This window comes from Scyliorhinus canicula, chromosome 15 (genome assembly GCF_902713615.1).
Source record: "Scyliorhinus canicula chromosome 15, sScyCan1.1, whole genome shotgun sequence".
Taxonomy (NCBI): Eukaryota; Metazoa; Chordata; class Chondrichthyes; order Carcharhiniformes; family Scyliorhinidae; genus Scyliorhinus; species Scyliorhinus canicula.
Genome location: NC_052160.1, coordinates 20,884,250 through 20,902,375, shown reverse-complemented (window position 1 = coordinate 20,902,375; position 18,126 = coordinate 20,884,250). Strand labels below are relative to the sequence as shown.

The following is an 18,126-nucleotide window of genomic DNA, read 5'->3' as shown; positions in this document are numbered from 1 at the left end:
CACTTCTTAACACAGCATTTGTACAGATCTTTATCTTGGAGCAATTGCTGATTAAACTTTTAATTTGAAAGCACCAGACTGATTTTATCTCTCTTCTTTTAAAAAAAAATTAAAATACAAATGAGCGTATATGCGCGAGGGAGGGATGTGGGATAGACCCAACAAAGGTCAAAGTTCGTGCTGCAAGCTGCTCTTAATTCATGTGTAAATATTGTTTGAGCTTCAGAAAGGGCCGTCATATTAAGAGAGCTGACCCATCATCAATTGAATTTACTCCCTGCTCGTTATGCCAGCTCCATTTGACAGCAAACTGATTGCAGTTTAATTGAGCAAAACAAGAAAGTGGGCATAACACATGTGAATCCATCGGGACTCGCTGCGTAATGATTGCCTGGTTGTCAGCTTCTTCACGAGGTAGTTTCCTCAACCTTAAACAGTACGATTAAACAGTAAGAAAGTAGAAGTTAAGGGACTAGCCAGCATTTGATCCGCAATCAAAAATGCATCTTTCCTGATTCCAGGAATAAAGAACTGTAGCTATGAGGATAAATTGGAGATGTTAGGACTCTTTCCTCAGAGAAAAGACTGAGAGGACTTTATGGGGGTTTCAAGATCCTGAGGGGCACGGTCAGGGTAAATAGTGAGAAATTGTTCCCGCTCAAGAGGCTATGGAGAACTAGCGAGCACAGATCCAAAATAATTAGCAAGAGGAGTAAAAGTAATGTGAGGAATCATTCCCCTCCCCCTCAACCCAGAGGGTGGTTGGAGTTTGGAATGAACTTCCTGAGGATGGTGAGGCAGGTTCGATCGAGGCATTCAAAAGGATTTCTATCTGTAAAGAAAAAAATGTACCACAGTTACGGGGAAAAGGCAGGGCAGTGGGTGTAATTGGAATGTTCTTTCAGAGAGCCAGTGTAGACTCGATGGAACAAATGGCCTCCTTCTGCGTGTAAAGATTCAGTTCAATGAAAATTGACAACATTTAGATTTTTAAAATGACACAGCAACACATTTTGATTACGAATGCCATGAAGTGTAGTCACTGCTGTAATGGCAGATAAACAGCAGCCTTTTTGTGCACAGGAAGATCCCACAAATAGAAAAATGACAGTAACCAGACAATCTGCTTTTGTGACCTTGCTGGGGGGAGGGGGGGGGGTGAATATTGGTTCTAAGACACGTGGGAGTATGCCCCGGAGCACGTGGGCTATCAGTTCAGTTTCTCATCCCAAAAACCTGCACCTCCGACAGTGCAGTGCTCCCTCAGTACTGCTTTGGGAATGCCATCTTAGATTGCGTGCTCAAAGTCTCCGGAATGAGACTTGAACCCACAACTTCCTGACTCAAGAGGAGAGTGTGCTATTCACTGACCTGGGGGTGACACATCCAGTTTTACACCATGAGAAATTTCCCCCAGTCATATATTGCATGGCTGAAGCCATTGTTTTCACTCTTCATTGTAAGTTATGTTCCATGGCTACTGACTCCATCCATCCCCCAGAAACAGTCGGAGTTTAAGCCAGTCTGTTCACAACTTTGGTGTCACATTTGATCCACGAGATTAACTTCCAATCTCATTCATACCATCACTGAGACCATCTATTTCCACTTCTGTAACACTGCTCAACCTTCTCAAAGGCAATGAGGGGTGGACAATAAAATGCTGGCCTTGCTAATAAAATCAACACGCCTTGAATGATTTTAACAAATTGCCCTGGTCTCCGCTCACATGATGCTTCAATGCATATTTATGCCTTTGTGATCCCTAGGCATGGCTATTTCAGCACACTCCTGGCTGGTCTCCCACACTCTTTGTACACCTTGTCATCTAAAACTCTGCTGCCTGTGTCTTAACTTGCACTCCCATTCCCATATCGTCCCCATGCTCGCTGACGTTCCCCTATCATACCTGTGCTCCATATAATTGGCTCCCAGTCAGCCAAAGTCTTGATTTTGGCTCTGTAATCTCCTCCAACACTACAATCCTCGGAGGTACCACAGATCCTCTCATTCTGGCCTCTCGTGAATCCCATTTTCAATTGCTCCAGCATTGGTCGCCATGCCTCCAGCTGCCTCAGCCCCGAGCTTTGCAACACACTTCTGTAGAAGGATAAAAACCCTTTCTCTCTCCACAGATGCTGCCAAAAATTGCTGAGTTTATCCAGCATTTTCTGTTTTTATTTCAGATTTCCAGCATCCAATGTTTTGCTTTTATTACTCTAGAATACACACTCCACCTTGCTTGCCTCCATTAAGAGACTTTTCCCAAAATCTACATCTCTGATCGAAGTTTCGGTCACTTGACATTTCTCTGGGTCATACTTTGTTTTGTAAAGCTTCTGTGAGGCACGTCGGGACGTTTCATTAGGTTCTACTTAACTGCGAGTTATTGTTGATGTGCAGTTACATGTATTGACAATTAACCTGATCACAGCTGAGGTGAGTATATAAAAGTTCAGTGATTCTGAACTAGGAGGGGAAAATCTGCCAGAGTTTCCATTCCTGACTTATGCCCTGTTGAAAATGCACATATGTGTTGGTCGAGTTCAGAGAGAGTTCGACCTGGTGCCCAGAGTGAGGCATTAGCTCCCAACACTCACTGGACATAATTATACATGAAGAACAGCTACACAAGGGCTCCAGAATGCGGCCAATGCCTTTGGGACCTTACCCCAGCAAGAGTCGGCATTTCTAGGGAAAGAAAGGACAGGAAGAAGCACCATAAAATACCTGATGTGTAGGAATTGCATAGGCTGTTGTGTAAGGGACCTGCACTGTATTTGACCAAGTGTGGCATCAAGGAGCTGTAGCAAAATTGAAGTCAATGGAAATCAGGGTGAAAATTCTCCACTGCTTAAAGTCATGTCTAGCACAAATGAGTTGTATTTGTTGGCGGTCATCAACGCAGGCCCAGGACAGAGATCATGGACAGCATTAGCTCCATGCAGACGGGGAAGGCGCCGGGACCGGACGGATTCCTGGGCGGACTTCTACAACAAATTCGCGACAGCGCTGGCCCCGCACCTGCGGGAGATGTTCACAGACTCGCTAGCTAGGGGCATACTGCCACCCACGTTAGCACAGGCCTCAATCTCGCTGATACCTAAGAAAGACAAAGACCCAACGGAATGTGGGTCATACAGACCCATATCTCTGCTGAACGCAGATGCCAAAATACTGGCCAAAATCCTAGCCGAAAGGCTAGAAGACTGTGTACCTGAGGTGGTCACAGAGGACCAGACAGGCTTCCTCAAAGGTAGACAGCTTACCTCGAACATCAGGCGCCTACTGAACGTGATAATGACCCCCTCCGGGGAGAGAACACAAGAGGTGATCGTCTCCCTGGACGCAGAAAAGGCCTTCGACAGAGTCGAATGGAAATACCTCATAGAGGTACTGGAGCTGTTCGGGCTTGGAACAGGGTTCACCGCTTGGGTAAAGCTCCTATACAACGCTCCCTAAAGGGGCTGCCGTTCAAACAAGCCCGACACAAATTCCGCTACCTGGGGATCCAAATAGCCCATGACTGGAAAGGGATCCACAAATGGAACCTCACCAGCCTGACGGAGGAAGTAAAAAAGGACCTGCAAAGATGGAACACACTCCCACTCTCCCTCGCGGGGAGAGTCCAGACGATCAAAATGAACGTACTGCCCAGGTTCCTCTTTCTGTTTAGATCCATTCCGATCTACATCCCCAAGGCCTTTTTCAAAGCGCTGGACAAACTTATCATGGCATTTGTATGAGGGGGGGAGTAAAAATGCTAGGATCCCAAAGAAGGTCCTACAAAAAACAAAATCCAGGGGGGGCTAGCCCTCCCGAACCTACAATTCTACCACTGGGCGGCAACAGCCGAGCGAGTAAGGGGATGGATCCAGGAGCCAGAGGCCGAGTGGGTGCGTGCGGAGGAGGCCTCCTGCATGGGGACCTCCCTCCGGGCCCTCGCCACGGCAGAACTCCCATCCCCACCCAAAAAACACTCCAGCAGCCCAGTGGTGACAGCCACCCTCCAATCCTGGAACCAACTGCGGCAGCAATTTGGCCTGACCAAAATGTCGGACAAGGCTCCCATCTGCAACAACCATAGGTTCACACCAGCACTGACTGATGCCACCTTCAAAAGGTGGAGGCAGGAGGGAGGGACACTGACAGTCAGGGACCTATACACGGATGGCAGGATCGCAACACTGGACAAACTGACAGAGAAATTTCGGCTAGCCAGGGGGAACGAGCTACGGTACCTGCAGCTCAAAAACGTCTTACGAAAGGAGACAAGGACGTACCCACAACCGCCACAACAGACACTACTGGAAGACCTACTGGACGCAAGTATCATGGAGAAAGGGAACTGTAGCGACATGTATGACCGACTGATAGAAAGGGACGACACCGTACTGGACGCAACAAGAAGGAAATGGGAGAACGACTTGGGGATGGAGATAGGGTGGGGTCTCTGGAGTGAAGCGCTGCATAGGGTCAACTCCACCTCCACGTGCGCAAGGCTCAGCCTGACGCAACTAAAAGTGGTACATCGAGCCCACTTAACAAGAAACCGTATGAGTAGGCTCTTCCCGGAGGTGGAGGACAGATGTGAACGGTGCCAAAGAGGCCCGGCCGACCACGCCCACATGTTCTGGTCTTTCCCTAGACTTGTGGAGTCCTGGACAGCCTTCTTCGAGGCTATGTCCAAAGTGGTGGAGGTGAGGGTGGAGCCATGCCCGATAGTGGCGGTCTTCGGGGTTTCAGACCAGCCAGATCTATTCCTGGGGAGGAGGGCGGACGCCCTTGCCTTTGCCTCCCTGATCGCCCTCCGTAGAATCCTGTTTGGCTGGCGGTCAACAACACCACCCAGAGCTGCAAACTGGCTGTCCGACCTCTCGGAATCTCTCCAAATGGAGAAAATCAAATTCGCCATCCAAGGGTCAGGCGACGGCTTCCACAGAACGTGGGAGCCATTCATGCAATTGTTCCGGGACCTGTTTGTGGCCAACGAACAAGAGGAAGAATAGTCGGGTGGCCAAGAATCTGGGGAAAATGGACGGGAATCGGGGGAAGGTAGCCCGGGGGGTGGGGGGGGGGGGGGCTACAGGTTCGTTATGGGGATTTGTTCTCATGGTTTTACGCTTATTTATTTTTCTTGTTAATTTATTGTTTTTGTATTGGAGGGGAGGGGTTACTGTTTTTCTCTGTTGTGATAAAATTTGTTGTTGAAAACTCGAATAAAAATTATTCCAAAAAAAAAGGACGGACAAAGCCGCAAGCGACAGTCTGATGGCAAGCTAAGGCCCAAAACCAAATTGTAAATAAATGCCTATAGACATGTGCCTCGGCCATATTGGGGAATGTAAAATATGTATGCCGGTTAACGGGGGCGGCCACAGTTGTTATTATGAAGATGCTTACCTGTAAATATACATGTTAATTTTTGCGTGTTTTTTTTCTAATAATTTGTAATTTGTTGGATATAAAATATGAAAACTCAATAAAAAACATTTCCAAAAAAAAACGCAGGCCCAGGACACCACCACAGGGGTTCGTCATGGTAGTGTTTGAGGCACAACCATCTTCAGCTCTTCAACGACCTTTCCTCCAATATAAGGCCGAAGTCGCAATGTTCACCAATGATTGCACAATGTTCAGTACCCTTTCCAACTCCTCAGATACTTGAGGACAACAACAACAACATTCAGGAAGTTCGACACCATCCTGAACAGAGCATCACCTTAAACATTCACTCCCTCCACCCAGTGTCAGTGTGGCCGCCATGCGCACCATCTACAAGATGCACTGCAGCAACTCACCAAGACTTCTTTGACAGCATCATCACAACCCTTGACCTCTATAAATTAGAAGGAGAAGGGCAGCAAATGCTTGCGAACGCCATCACCAGCATGTTTGCCTCCAGGTCGCACACCATTCTGACTTGGAAATATATCACTGTTCCCTCACTGTCACTGGGTCAAATTTCTGGATTGCCCTTGCAGGAGGCAGCTCACCACCATCTTTCCAAGGGCAATAATGGATGGCCAGCAAAAGCTGGCCTTGCCAGTGGTGCCCATCCCCAATGACTGAATGTAAAATAAACTCTGCAGCAGAATGTGCAGAATTTGCATAATAGATGTAAAATATTCACACAGCTGTTACACCAATCACAAGCACCATTTGTCATTGTGAGAAGATGCTCTTAATGAGCTGCAGGTTCCTAGAACAAACATATTCTATTCCGTTTCCATAGCTAGTTTTTATTTTCCTCCCATGCTTAATGGACAGTATGTGGTTTTATGGGTTGGCTGGGAGAAATTATCATTTGTCATTGTTTATTTTCATGTTGCAAGATGGCAGAAATGGATGATCAGATCCAACAATGGGATACAAGAGACATTTTCCTCATATACATCCTGTGCTCCATCCCTTACCGTACTGGCCCACCCACTAACCATGTCCTCCGCCCCCCCCAATTATTCCAACCCCACCCACACAATCTCATGGTTGTGTTGCATGGGAAGAAATGTCAGACAAACAAACAGGAGGCTGGCAACTTTGTGACATTGCCAAGCAAGGTTATCAAGCAAATTAACAGTGGCATATTTAGGTGTCAACTGTGGTTCAGTGGGTAGCACCCTCGCCACATTGTTAGCGAGTCCATAAGTCCATAGACACCTGAAACCAAAGCAGGTAACCTAGGCTGACACTGAGGGATTTAGATTTAGATTTAGATTTAGAACAGTACAGCACAGAACAGGCCCTTCGGCCCTCGATGTTGTGCCGAGCAATGATCACCCTACTCAAACTCACATATCCACCCTATACCCGTAACCCAACAACTCCCCCTTAACCTTACTTTTTAGGACACTACGTAATCCCACCTAACCTTTTAGACAGTGAGGGGCAATTGATCATGGCCAATTCACCTAACCTGCACATCTTTGGACTGTGGGAGGAAACCGGAGCACCCGGAGGAAACCCACGCACACACGGGGAGGACGTGCAGACTCCGCACAGACAGTGACCCAGCCGGGAACCGAACCTGGGACCCTGGAGCTGTGAAGCATTGATGCTAACCACTATGCTACCGTGCTGCCCCGTGTACTGTTAGAAATGCCATCTTTCAGATAGGCCGTTGTAAAGTTCCAGGCGAGTGACCACACGGAAGCAATGACTGTAGAAAACTCAATATTTATTTAACCTACTAGATACAACTCATACTCTCCAAAGGGTCTCCCACACCTGGCCCACACTTGGGCTGGGTATTTATGTCCCATGGAACCCTTGCTTAAGGGTGTAGCTCCACCTCTTCATCTGGGGAGATCATATTCAGGGGAGGCCACGGGGCTGTTGCAGATCCCCTGGCCTCCGGTCAGGTTATAACCCCTGAATGTGGGGGCTCGCGGCCTCCACAGGATCCGTTGCGACCTCGGGTGGCAAAGTCTCCATGTCCGATTTGGAGTCTCATGAGTCAGCATCCCGTATCTCAAGATTGAGGGGCTCGTCCGCCTCGCCGGTATCAATGGTGGCTGCACTGGAGGAAGGGCCACCACTGGGTGTGGGGACTTCAGCTTTCCCTCGAGGGCCTGTAGGGCATGGCTGCGGAGGTGGTCCACATGTCTACTCGATTAGTTCCCCTGCACGCTCACTGAATATGAAGCGGGCCCGATTGCCGCACCACTTTCTCTGGGTGCACAATGCGGCCTGGATCGACATGCTTCGGAGTGTTCCTGCTGCTCGCAGACCATTCTCCAATGTCCGTCTGGACGAGTCATAACCGTGTGCGCAGCCAGCGGCCCATCAACAGCTCCAAAGGTGCTACCCCAGTAGTGACATGAGGCATGGTGCAGCAATAGATGAAGAAATGGACCAGACTGCTCTCCGGGTATCAGACGTCTGCTTCGCATTCCTTTTTTAAAAAATTTTAGATTACCCAATTATTTTTTTCCAATTAAGGGGCAATTTAGTGTGGCCAATCCACCTACTCCGCACATTTTTTGGGGTTGTGGGAGCAAAACCCACGCAGACACGGGGAGAATGTGTAAACTCCACACGGACAGTGACCCAGAGCCGGGATCGAACCTGGGTCCTCAGCGCCGTGAGGCAGCTGTGCTAACCACTAGGCCACCGTGCTGCCCTTGCTTCGCATTCCTAACTTAAAAGTCTATACTGCCCATTCGGCCGATCCTTTCGAGGATGGGTGGTAAGGCGTGGTCCGTACATGGCGGACCCTGTCCATCTTCATGAAAACGCTGAATTCCGTGCTCATGAAAGCTGTGCCGTTGACCTGATACTAACACCTCGGGGAGCCCATGGGTGCTGAAGGTTTGTCGGAGCTTCTCAATCGTATCTGCGACGTCGTCGTGGACATGTTGTGGACCTCCATCCATATGGAATGGACATCTACGATGAGTAAGTACATGGCTCTTGGAAAGGTCCCGGGAACACAGTTGGCCCGGCCAATCCCACCCTCGTTGCCAGTGTGAAGTTCCAGCCGAGTGACCACATGAAAGTAATGACTGTTAGAAAAACTCAATATTTATTTCACCTACTTGATACAACTCTTACTTCCCGGAGGGTCTCTCACACCTGGCCCACACTTGTGCCGGGGTAATGTGTCCCAGGAACCCTTGTTTAAGGGTGTAGCTCTTCCCCTTCATCTGGGGAGATCATATTCAGGGGAGGCCACGGGGATTCTGATGTTGCCGACCCCGTGGCCTCTGGTCGGATTATAGCAGACATCAAACCAAAGCCCAAATTAAACAGAAAATGCTGGAAACGCTCAGGTGGTCTGTCTGGCAGCACCTGTGAGGAGAGAAAAGAGTCAACATTTCAGGTCGATGTTGACCTGCCAGGTTTTCCCAGGATTTTCTGTTTTTATTTTGGGTTTACAGCATCTGTAGTATTTTGCTTTTGTATTAAACCAAGGTCATTCTGCTTTTCTCAGATGGGGAAGATTGCATGGCACGATTTGAAAAGTAGCAATAGAGTTCTCCCCAGTGTCTTGGCCAATATTTATCCTTCAGTGAGCATCACTAAAACAAGTGATCCCAGTGTTGTTTGTGGGAGCTTACCATGTGCAAATTTCCTGCTGTGTCCCTGACATTGCAGCAAGTGACTGGCCTTCGGAAAGCACTCCAGTGGCTGGAAAGTGTTTTGGGATCCTGAGAGGTTGTGGAAGGTGCTACAGAAATGCAAGGCTCCTCATTATCTACTGACACTGCTTGTTCTTAGATTCAAGTGATTGGTGTGCATTCTTACATCACGAGCAGCTACAGGATTTGACAGTGAGTCATGCATTAAACAAACGTGGAGAGAGAAGCCATCAATCGTATAGCTTTTACCCAGGGTATGCGGCGAATTCATTTTTGCACATTAACTCCTGAAGCCTGAACCGATGAGAGCAAAAAGATAAGCAAAAATATACTCCCATAGCACTCTGTCACCTCGCCTGGTAAAAACATCAATAATTAACCTTTTAGGCAGCAGCAGAGCGAATGATTTTCATAAAGTCAATAACTCTTTTCAAATGCACATGTTGCGTGCTTGTGAGACCTGGGTTTGTGGCTGTCCAGTTATTATTAACCATGAGTCTCGACTTGACTAGCCGCCCACCGGGGAGCTGTGGTGCAATATTGGTGGAAAACAGGCAACAGCTTTCTTTGCCAATTTCCATGCCCTGACCCATGACTCCAGCACTGCCATCATCACCCACATGGCAGATATGGGTGATGCCATCCCTAATCCAAAAGGTACATGCATCTATATAGCACCTTCAGCGCAGCAAAATCTGCATTATGGGAGTGATTATCAAACAAAATACCGCACAAGGCAGCAGTAGGTCAGGTGACCAAAAGCCTGGTCAAAGAGCGAGATTTTTAAGGGACCTCCTAAAAAGGGGGAAAGTGGAGAGGCTGGGAGGTTTTTAAAAAAAACACAAAGACATGATTTTCTTTCCAAAAGAAACATTTTCAGAAACAAGAGCAAAATATTGCTGATGTTGGAAAACTGAATTAAAAACAGACCTGCTGAGCATTTCCAGCACGTTATGTTTTTATTTAATCCTCATCACTAGAGGTGTCACCAGAATTGTTGCCTATTGCTAGCTGCCCTCAAATGCCGGTGGTAATAATAATCACTTATTGTCACAAGTAGGCTTATTGTCACAAGTAGGCTTCAATGAAATTACTGTGAAAAGCCCCAAGTTGCCACATTCCGGCGCCTGTTCGAGGAGGACCGTACGGGAATTGAACCTGCGCTGCTGGCATTGTTCTGCATTGCAAGCCAGCTCTTTAGCCCAGTGCTAAACCTGCCCCTCTTATCAAACAGGGGTTCAAGAATATATTGTGTGTGCAGGGTAAACGTGGGCCTGTCTATTTACCCCCGAGAACCGACAGACTTTATACAAGCTGAGCTTGGAGTTATCTAACTACAACGCTTCCATTTTTTTTGTCAGCCTGCCAAGTACTTTCAACCTTGGTGGTATCCTACTTAACGGCCCTTGGCCCCTGTCCTAGGTTTCACTGTAATAAGAACAGCAATATACCAGAAAATCAGAGCATGCAAGAAGCTGAAGATCTCAATGGTAAAACTAGAAATGTGGATGGCTCGTCGTTTGTCACACAGTTAATAATTTGTAGCTTGACTGGGCAAATGGGAGCTTGAGCACCTCATCAAACACCATAATTTGTCTTTCGGCTGGTGACTGTCAAACAATTTGTAATTCATGAAATGCAGTATTGCCAACATATTTTACTATAAAAGAAACCTTGGACATACATGCCCTTGAAGCTCAGCAACCCAATTTGTACTTGTCTATCTTATTTGCTGACTGTCCTCTTTGAATTTTACTGTTTTGGGGATTTGGAATTTTATGATCTTGGGTTTATTTGAGTTATCTGAGGATCTGACTCACCTAAGTCTATAAGGATAAAATGCATGGACAGTTCTAATTTGAGGGAAAATACCCTGCAGCTCAGTGGCACAGTGGTTAGCACTGCTGCCTCACAACTCCAGGGCCCCGGGTTCAATTCCGGCCTCGGGTAGCTTTCTGTGTGGAGTCTGCACGTTCTCCCCGTGTCTGCGTGGGTTTCCTCCCACAGTCCAAAGATGTGCAGGTTAGGTGAATTGGCCATGATCAATTGCCCCTCACTGTCTAAAAGGTTAGGTGGGATTACGGGGATAGAATGGAGGCGTGAGCTTAAGTAGGGTGCTCCTTACAAGGGCCAGTGCAGGCTCGACGGGCCAAATGGCCTCCTTCTGCACTGTAAATTCTATGATACTAGTGCACATTGAAAGATTAGTTGCTGTCTCGGACAATTTATTTCCTTAAGAGTCTGGAGGAATTTCCAAACACTTTTTTCTAAATTTGAGCGATAGATGTTTGAACTACCTCACTCACAGATTAGGGCGGCTGGGATTGGCATTGCTGGTTTACCTGTTCCCCCAGCAAATGCACTGCCTGAAAGGATGGCGGAAGCTAGATTCAATAATAGCTTTCAAAAGGAAATGGTACTAATTCAAAAAGGAAAAAGTTTGCTGAGATTTGGGAACAGCAAATCAATGGGGATAGTTGGTCAGTCCTTTCAAAGGGCCAGCGAATGCACAAGAGGTTACAAGTGAGATTCTCCAGTCCCCCAGCCCCGTGTTTCTTGGCCGCGCGCCGTTCACTGATGGCAGGATTCTATCCGTCCATCGTTTGTCAATGGGATTTCCCATTGAAACCACCTCACGCTGGCTCAAAACCTGCTGGTGGGGGTGCGCTGCCAGTGGATAAAGTGAAATCCGATGACTGGAGAGTTCTGCCCAAGGTCATCGTATAATGAGAATCCTTTTTCTCCAGGGTATGGCGAGGAGGATCATAAAGCAGACGACACTGAGGCTATCCAATACTACATTTTAATTCTATTTGTAACGCACCGGTTAGATATTTTGAATTTATAGCTGCAATAAACCACCCAGTATGCCATGTGCTCAGAATTGTATTTGCACCATCAATTCACAAGCCCCGACAGCTTTCCGCAAGCAGAATTGTTCTTTCAATGTTAACAGTGATTCAGTATTAAATCATTGTGAATTTGCTCTTTCAATTAATTTGATACAAACAGTTCTGATGTTAATAGAATCACCATGTGACATGCCTTGCAAATGTATTTCAAATTTCTCCAGGGGTTAAAAAAAAATCAATGCATGAAGAAAAATAACTAACACTCACTTCTGCCTGGACTCCGCTTCCTCCCTCTCCCCATCTCCACACTCCCCCCCACCCCCAAAAGAACTCATCCTAATGGCAGCACGGTAGCATAGTGGTTAGCACAATTGCTTCACAGCTCCAGGGTCCCAGGTTCGATTCCCGGCTTGGGTCACTGTCTGTGCGGAGTCTGCACGTTCTCACGGTGCGTGTGTGGGTTTCCTCCGGGTGCTCCGGTTTCCTCCCACAGTCCAAAGATGTGCAGGTTAGGTGGATTAGCCATGCTAAATTGCCCTTAGTGTCCAAAATTGCCCTTAGGGTGGGGTTACTGGGTTATGGGGATAGGGTGGAGGTGTGGGCTTGGGTAGGGTGCTCTTTCAAAGAGCTGGTGCAGACTCGATGGGCCGAATGGCCTCCTTCTGCAAATGAAATTTTATGAATCGTGGCTCAGCTTTGATTAAGTATTGAGGTTGCTGGGGTTACTCTTTGCCTGGCAGCTCTTTACTGATCTCTATCCTTGACCACAAGTCCACACCAAGGGCCTTGTGCAACACCCACCCAAATAAAAATGCACCTTTATTTGGGGTAACTAGGAAGTCCAAGTATTCCTAAAGGAACCCCCGCACCCCCCTCACACACACATGTCTTGGAAAATTGAGGCTTTGAAATGAAACCCTACAGTCATGGCCAGAGTCCACGTCCACATCGCCAGGTTTTATAGACTGCAATAGAAAATCGTGTTTAATGCCTCCGGCGCTGGAGACTGTCGCGGGTGGGAGGGGGGTCATCACCTGGAATAAGGTTCACACGCCTTTGCTGGCACAGCCCAGGTCTTACACAATCGATGTACCCCACCCTAGTCCGCCACCTTAAGCAAGTAAAGTGGAATATCATTACTGTAGAGAGAGAGAGAGAATAAAGCAAAAGGCACGCCCCAGAATTGCTGGGGTAAAAGAATGAATCCGTCAGCTTAATTGCGTCCATCCTTTGCAGATTCCCCATCACGCACAGACACACGATGTGTAAAAAAAAGCCCCCCTTTTTTTTGCAGTGATAGAAATTCTCAATGGTTATGCTGCTGCACTCCCTGCTCACAGGTGTCTCGACAGGGTGGAGGTGCCTGCAGATGGGAAGCAGAGGCCACATTGGTGTCTCCCCCCACCCACACACACACAGTGTCTCTAATGCCCAGTACTCACCCGGGGCACCGCAATCCGCACACGCCTGATTCTCAGCATTCAGCAGCAGATCCTGCAAAAGTCTCTTGTTTCTCTCGACCGCCATGCCTATCCCAGACAGCAGGATCTCCACTCTTCTCTCAATATACAATCTGGATTTCCTTTGCAAGACTTAACCAGCTGTAATTCCTTGGGTGCCCCCCCCCCCCCCCCCTCTAATGTTCTTTCTAAATTTAAAGGATGGATTTGTCCAGAATCCTGTGCTCCGGCTAGGATTTCATCATGAACCACTTCTCAGCTTTTTGCCTGGGGGTTTGCAGTGGAAGCGTCTATCACTTTATAGCTCAGCGCTGCAACATCAAACTTGCACTCTGCCTCTCGCTTGTACTTGTTCCGCATTCTTGCGCCGGCGACCAAAGTGACCATCCCCTTCCACCCTCCCACCCTCTCTCTGCCTCCACCGCCTGAGATACGCCTTAAAAGCTCCAGCCCGACCTCTAGTGGGAACCAGTCAACTCGCCTCCGCCCGCACATCCCAATTATTGGTTGAAATGAAGTCATCTTCATCCGCAATCTTTTGTGTGTGTGTGTGTGTGTGTGTCAGCGCTTCGCTGTCAGTCCTGCAAAAGCTTTCCTTTCTGCTACACTGGAAAGGCGAATGATCACACTGTTCTAACCCTGCCACCTCCTCTGGAGATTTCCAGACCGTGGCTTTGCCTAATCTCCCAGGGAATCCATACCACCCACCCACCTCTCATCCACCCCACCCCCAGCCTCCATCACTATCAGCTCAGCTGATTTCCTTCAATTCTCAGTGGGTCTTTTAGTCAGAAGATCACCATTCAGTTAAACCCCAACTCCGGAGATTTGATCGAGTTTTACAGCTCACTGTAATAAGTCCATGGAGGCAAAGGCCCTTCACCAGAATTCCTTTTAGTAACAAAACCAACAGCAGGTGCATTCAGCTTGCAGAGAATCTGACACTCCCAGTTATTTACAGTAAGAAGTCTCACAACACCAGGTTAAAGTCCAACGGGTCTGTTTTGAGTCACTAGCTTTCGGAGCGCAGCTCCTTCCTCAGATGAGTCACTGTTATATACAGAGAAGAGGTTCCCTGATTGGACCACTAATCAGGGACTCGTATTCCACTTGGCCAATCCCAAAGGCCTGGTCTAAGTCATTACGCTCACAAAGAGGCCCATCATGTCTGCGCCAGCCATCAAGCACCTCTCTCTGTTTTAATTCCGCTTTCCAGCACTTGGTCCGCTGGCCTTGTGTGCTATGGGGCTGGACTCCCCACAGTCCCATGCTGAAAACAACAATCTATCCGCGGCTGCCCTGGTTGGGGGGGGGGGGGGATCAAGTACCGAGGAGGGGGGGGGGGCTTGTGGGCGGTCGGGGTGGTGTTCAAGCGGGTTAATCTTTTTAAGGAAAGTCCGGCGTGAAACAGCAGTGTTTTTACGCCTGCATGGGGGCATAGCCCCATTTTTGGAGAATCCAGCCTTGGTGTTTCAAGTGCTTCTTAAATGTTGTGAAATTCTGTACTTTTGGGTGCACATGTAAAAATCCCATGGCTGCTGTTTTCAAAGAAGAGATGTGGGTGTTATCACTGGCATACTGCTCAATATTTATCCTGCAACCAACAACTTAATGACTTGGATAAGGGCGTGAATGTATTATGTACAGTTATGACCTCATTTCTTCTTTTCCTATGTCTTATGGTCTTAACAGATACTCATTAATGTTTGTGGGATCTTGCTATGTGCAAATTGGCTGCAGTGTTTCTTACATAACAAGAGTGAGTACATTTCCACAAGTACTCCATTTGGCTGTGAAGAACTTTGGGACATCTTGTTGTAGCCACCGAAGTTGGCCATTCCCTAAATACAAAATGGAGGAACGCAAAGCATACAGGTTAAAATGGACAATGTTTGCAGCACCAACAGGCTGCACCAAGCAAATGTGGATTCTGTCTGCTAAGAGAGCAGACAGCACCGAAACTAACATTCCGCATACTAATGAGGCAATCTCCGGGATAGTTAGCATATTAATGGAACGATACCAGAGACAATGGACACAAATGGGGGAAGTAACTGCAACAGTGTATGGGAAACCAGACACCCCGGCACCAGTGGGGTTCGAAAACAAAGAACCTGAAGGCCCACCCAGTAGCCAAGGAACAGTCTCAGTATTGGGGGGATTCAAACATATCGATTGGGAAGAGACCCAATCGATTCTGAGCAGGTAAAAGGGTCCGCCCAAAGGGGCGCGGATCCCTGGGACCTATAAAAGACAGGTCCCACACATAGTTCGTTCTTCTTGATCAGCCCTCCCCTGTGGAACAGCACCTCGACCAGCTTTTGCCAAGAAGACCTTGAACGAGAGAGAGGAGAGGTTTGGGACAGCAGCCGCCAGCAAGTAAGTGTCTCACAACGATCGCTACCAGAGATAGAAACTCCTGACCCCTTTTGAACCTATACCAACCTGAAGTCTGCAGACCAGAGCAGAGCAAGAGGCCTTGTTCCTTGACCCGGCAGTTCGTTCGAGATAAGTATTAGTTTATTTAGCGGTAGGAATAGTTTAATCCTTTTAGCGTGTGCATGGGTAGTTATTATAATTGTATTATAATAAACTCAGTTGTTTGAACTTACTAATTGGTGTATGGTTTTATTGCTTTGAACTTCACCTTGAAACTTGTGGCGGTATCTTAACGATACCTGACGACTCCAGAACTAAGTAACGAAACAGAGCCAAATTGAGTGTTAAGCACACTCACCCAGAACGACCAACATTGTGATCACAAGAAGAGCTTTCCATGCAATTCCTTCTGAGGAAATCCTTCTCCACTATTGCCAGAGATTAGCTGCGTGTCGATAGATGGTCGGACAGGTTTTAAAGCTATACTCCAGTCAAGTATTAAGTTTGTTTTTTATGTAAGAAGACCTGAATAAAGGGCAGCACGGTGGCGCAGTGGTTAGCACTGGGACTGTGGCGCTGAGGACCCAGGTTTGAATCCCGGCCCTGGGTCAGTGTCCGTGTGGAGTTTGCACATTCTCCCCATGTCTGCATGGGTTTCGCCCCCACAACCCAAAAGATGTGCAGATTAGGTGGATTGGCCACGCTAAATTGCCCCTTAATGGGGAAAAAAATAGAAGACCTGAATAAGGAACTTTGATCACCCACTCAAATCACCCTATTCATCATCAAAATCACTGGCATAGCCTATATTTGCCTTTACCTCAGTCCCTCTGTTGTTGGAATCTTTAGCAATTCTCTTGTCATGTCTAGGTTCACTGGTGGCCATTTTGAGTGTCCTCGCCTGGTATTAATGGGGTGGTAATGGTCTCAATATGGGGTCGGTTGCTTCTCTGTTCTATTAACACCAATAATGTGGCCAATGCCATTTTGAAAGGGGCCAGGGCATCCAAAGCACCTGCCTGTTTCTGGCAATAGGCTCGTTTTAATACAGAAGCTGGTAGTTTATGATGCAAGACACCACTTGTTCTTTCAACAAGTGCTGGTTCAAACCTGTGCCACGCACACTCTGACTAGTTCCACAGACAGTGGAACTGAACAGGCCCGGCCAAAAGTAGGGGTTGAATTATTTCTGGCCTCCTGGAGGAACAGGATTTGTCAGGGCCCCTACCCTCCATCATCATGACCCATTTCTACCCATAACTCACCATAGCTCAGTTGTCAGATTTAAATGAGGGCCTGGGGCCACAGAATGGCATGCTACCTCATGCCTGCCGGAAGGGGCACACTAGTGCGTTCTGCAGTTTGGTCGTCACCCAAAATTTGAAATTGACCCCAGTTATTCCAATTACTAGGGGGCATAGGTTTAAGGTGCGAGGGGCAAGGTTTAGAGTAGATGTACGAGGCAAGTTTTTTACACAGAGGGTAGTGGGTGCCTGGAACTCGCTGCCGGAGGAGGTGGTGGAAGCAGGGATGATAGTGACATTTAAGGGGCATCTTGAGAAATACATGAATAGGATGGGAATAGAGGGATACGGACCCAGGAAGCGTAGAGGATTTTAGTTTAGTCGGGCAGCATTGTCGGCACAGGTTTGGAGGGCCAAAGGGCCTGTTCCTGTGCTGTACTTTTCTTTGTTCTTTGTTCTTTTCATCTTCATATCTGTCCATTTTCCACCCGATTCTGCAACCTCTTCCAGCCTGATATTAATTCCCTCCTTCACCCTTCAGTCTTGCAGATCCTCTCCTTGCTCGTCTCCATTTGACACCTCCTTTCCCACAAGGCTGCGTACTTAGCCCCCTACTCTACTCCCTGTACACACATGGCTGCATGGCAAAACTTGGTTCCAACTCCATCTACAAGTTTGCTGACGATACGACCATAGTGGGCCGGATCTCGAATAACGACGAGTCCGAATACAGGAGGGAGATAGAGAACCTAGCGGAGTGGTGTAACGACAACAATCTCTCCCTCAATGCCAGCAAAACTAAAGAGCTGGTCATCGACTTCAGGAAGCAAAGTACTGTACACACCCCTGTCAGCATCAACGGAGCCGAGGTAGAGATGGTGAGCAGTTTCAAATTCCTAGGGGCGCACATCACCAAAAATCTATCCTGGTCCACTCACGTCGACGCTATCACCAAGAAAGCACAACAGCGCCTATACTTCCTCAGGAAACTAAGGAAATTTGGCATGTCCACATTAACCCGTACCAACTTTTACAGATGCACTATAGAGAGCATCCTCTCGGGCTGCATCACAGCCTGGTATGGCAACTGCTCGGCCCAGGACCGCAAGGA

The 18,126-nt window shown here is 47.8% G+C and overlaps 1 protein-coding gene across 3 annotated transcripts in view; it reads right to left on the bottom strand.

Moving 5' to 3' along the window:
- Positions 1-13,790, bottom strand: part of LOC119978506 (arf-GAP with dual PH domain-containing protein 1) — a 147,262-nt gene extending 133,472 nt beyond the window's left edge. For all 3 annotated transcript variants that reach the window (XM_038820185.1, XM_038820184.1, XM_038820186.1), the window contains exon 1: positions 13,375-13,790. Coding sequence is in view for 2 of the 3 variants with exons in the window: in XM_038820184.1 (XP_038676112.1) it covers positions 13,375-13,459 (85 nt within the window). In the remaining variant the exon portion in view is untranslated. The remainder of the gene's footprint in view (positions 1-13,374) is intronic.
- Positions 13,791-18,126: the final 4,336 nt, after the last annotated feature.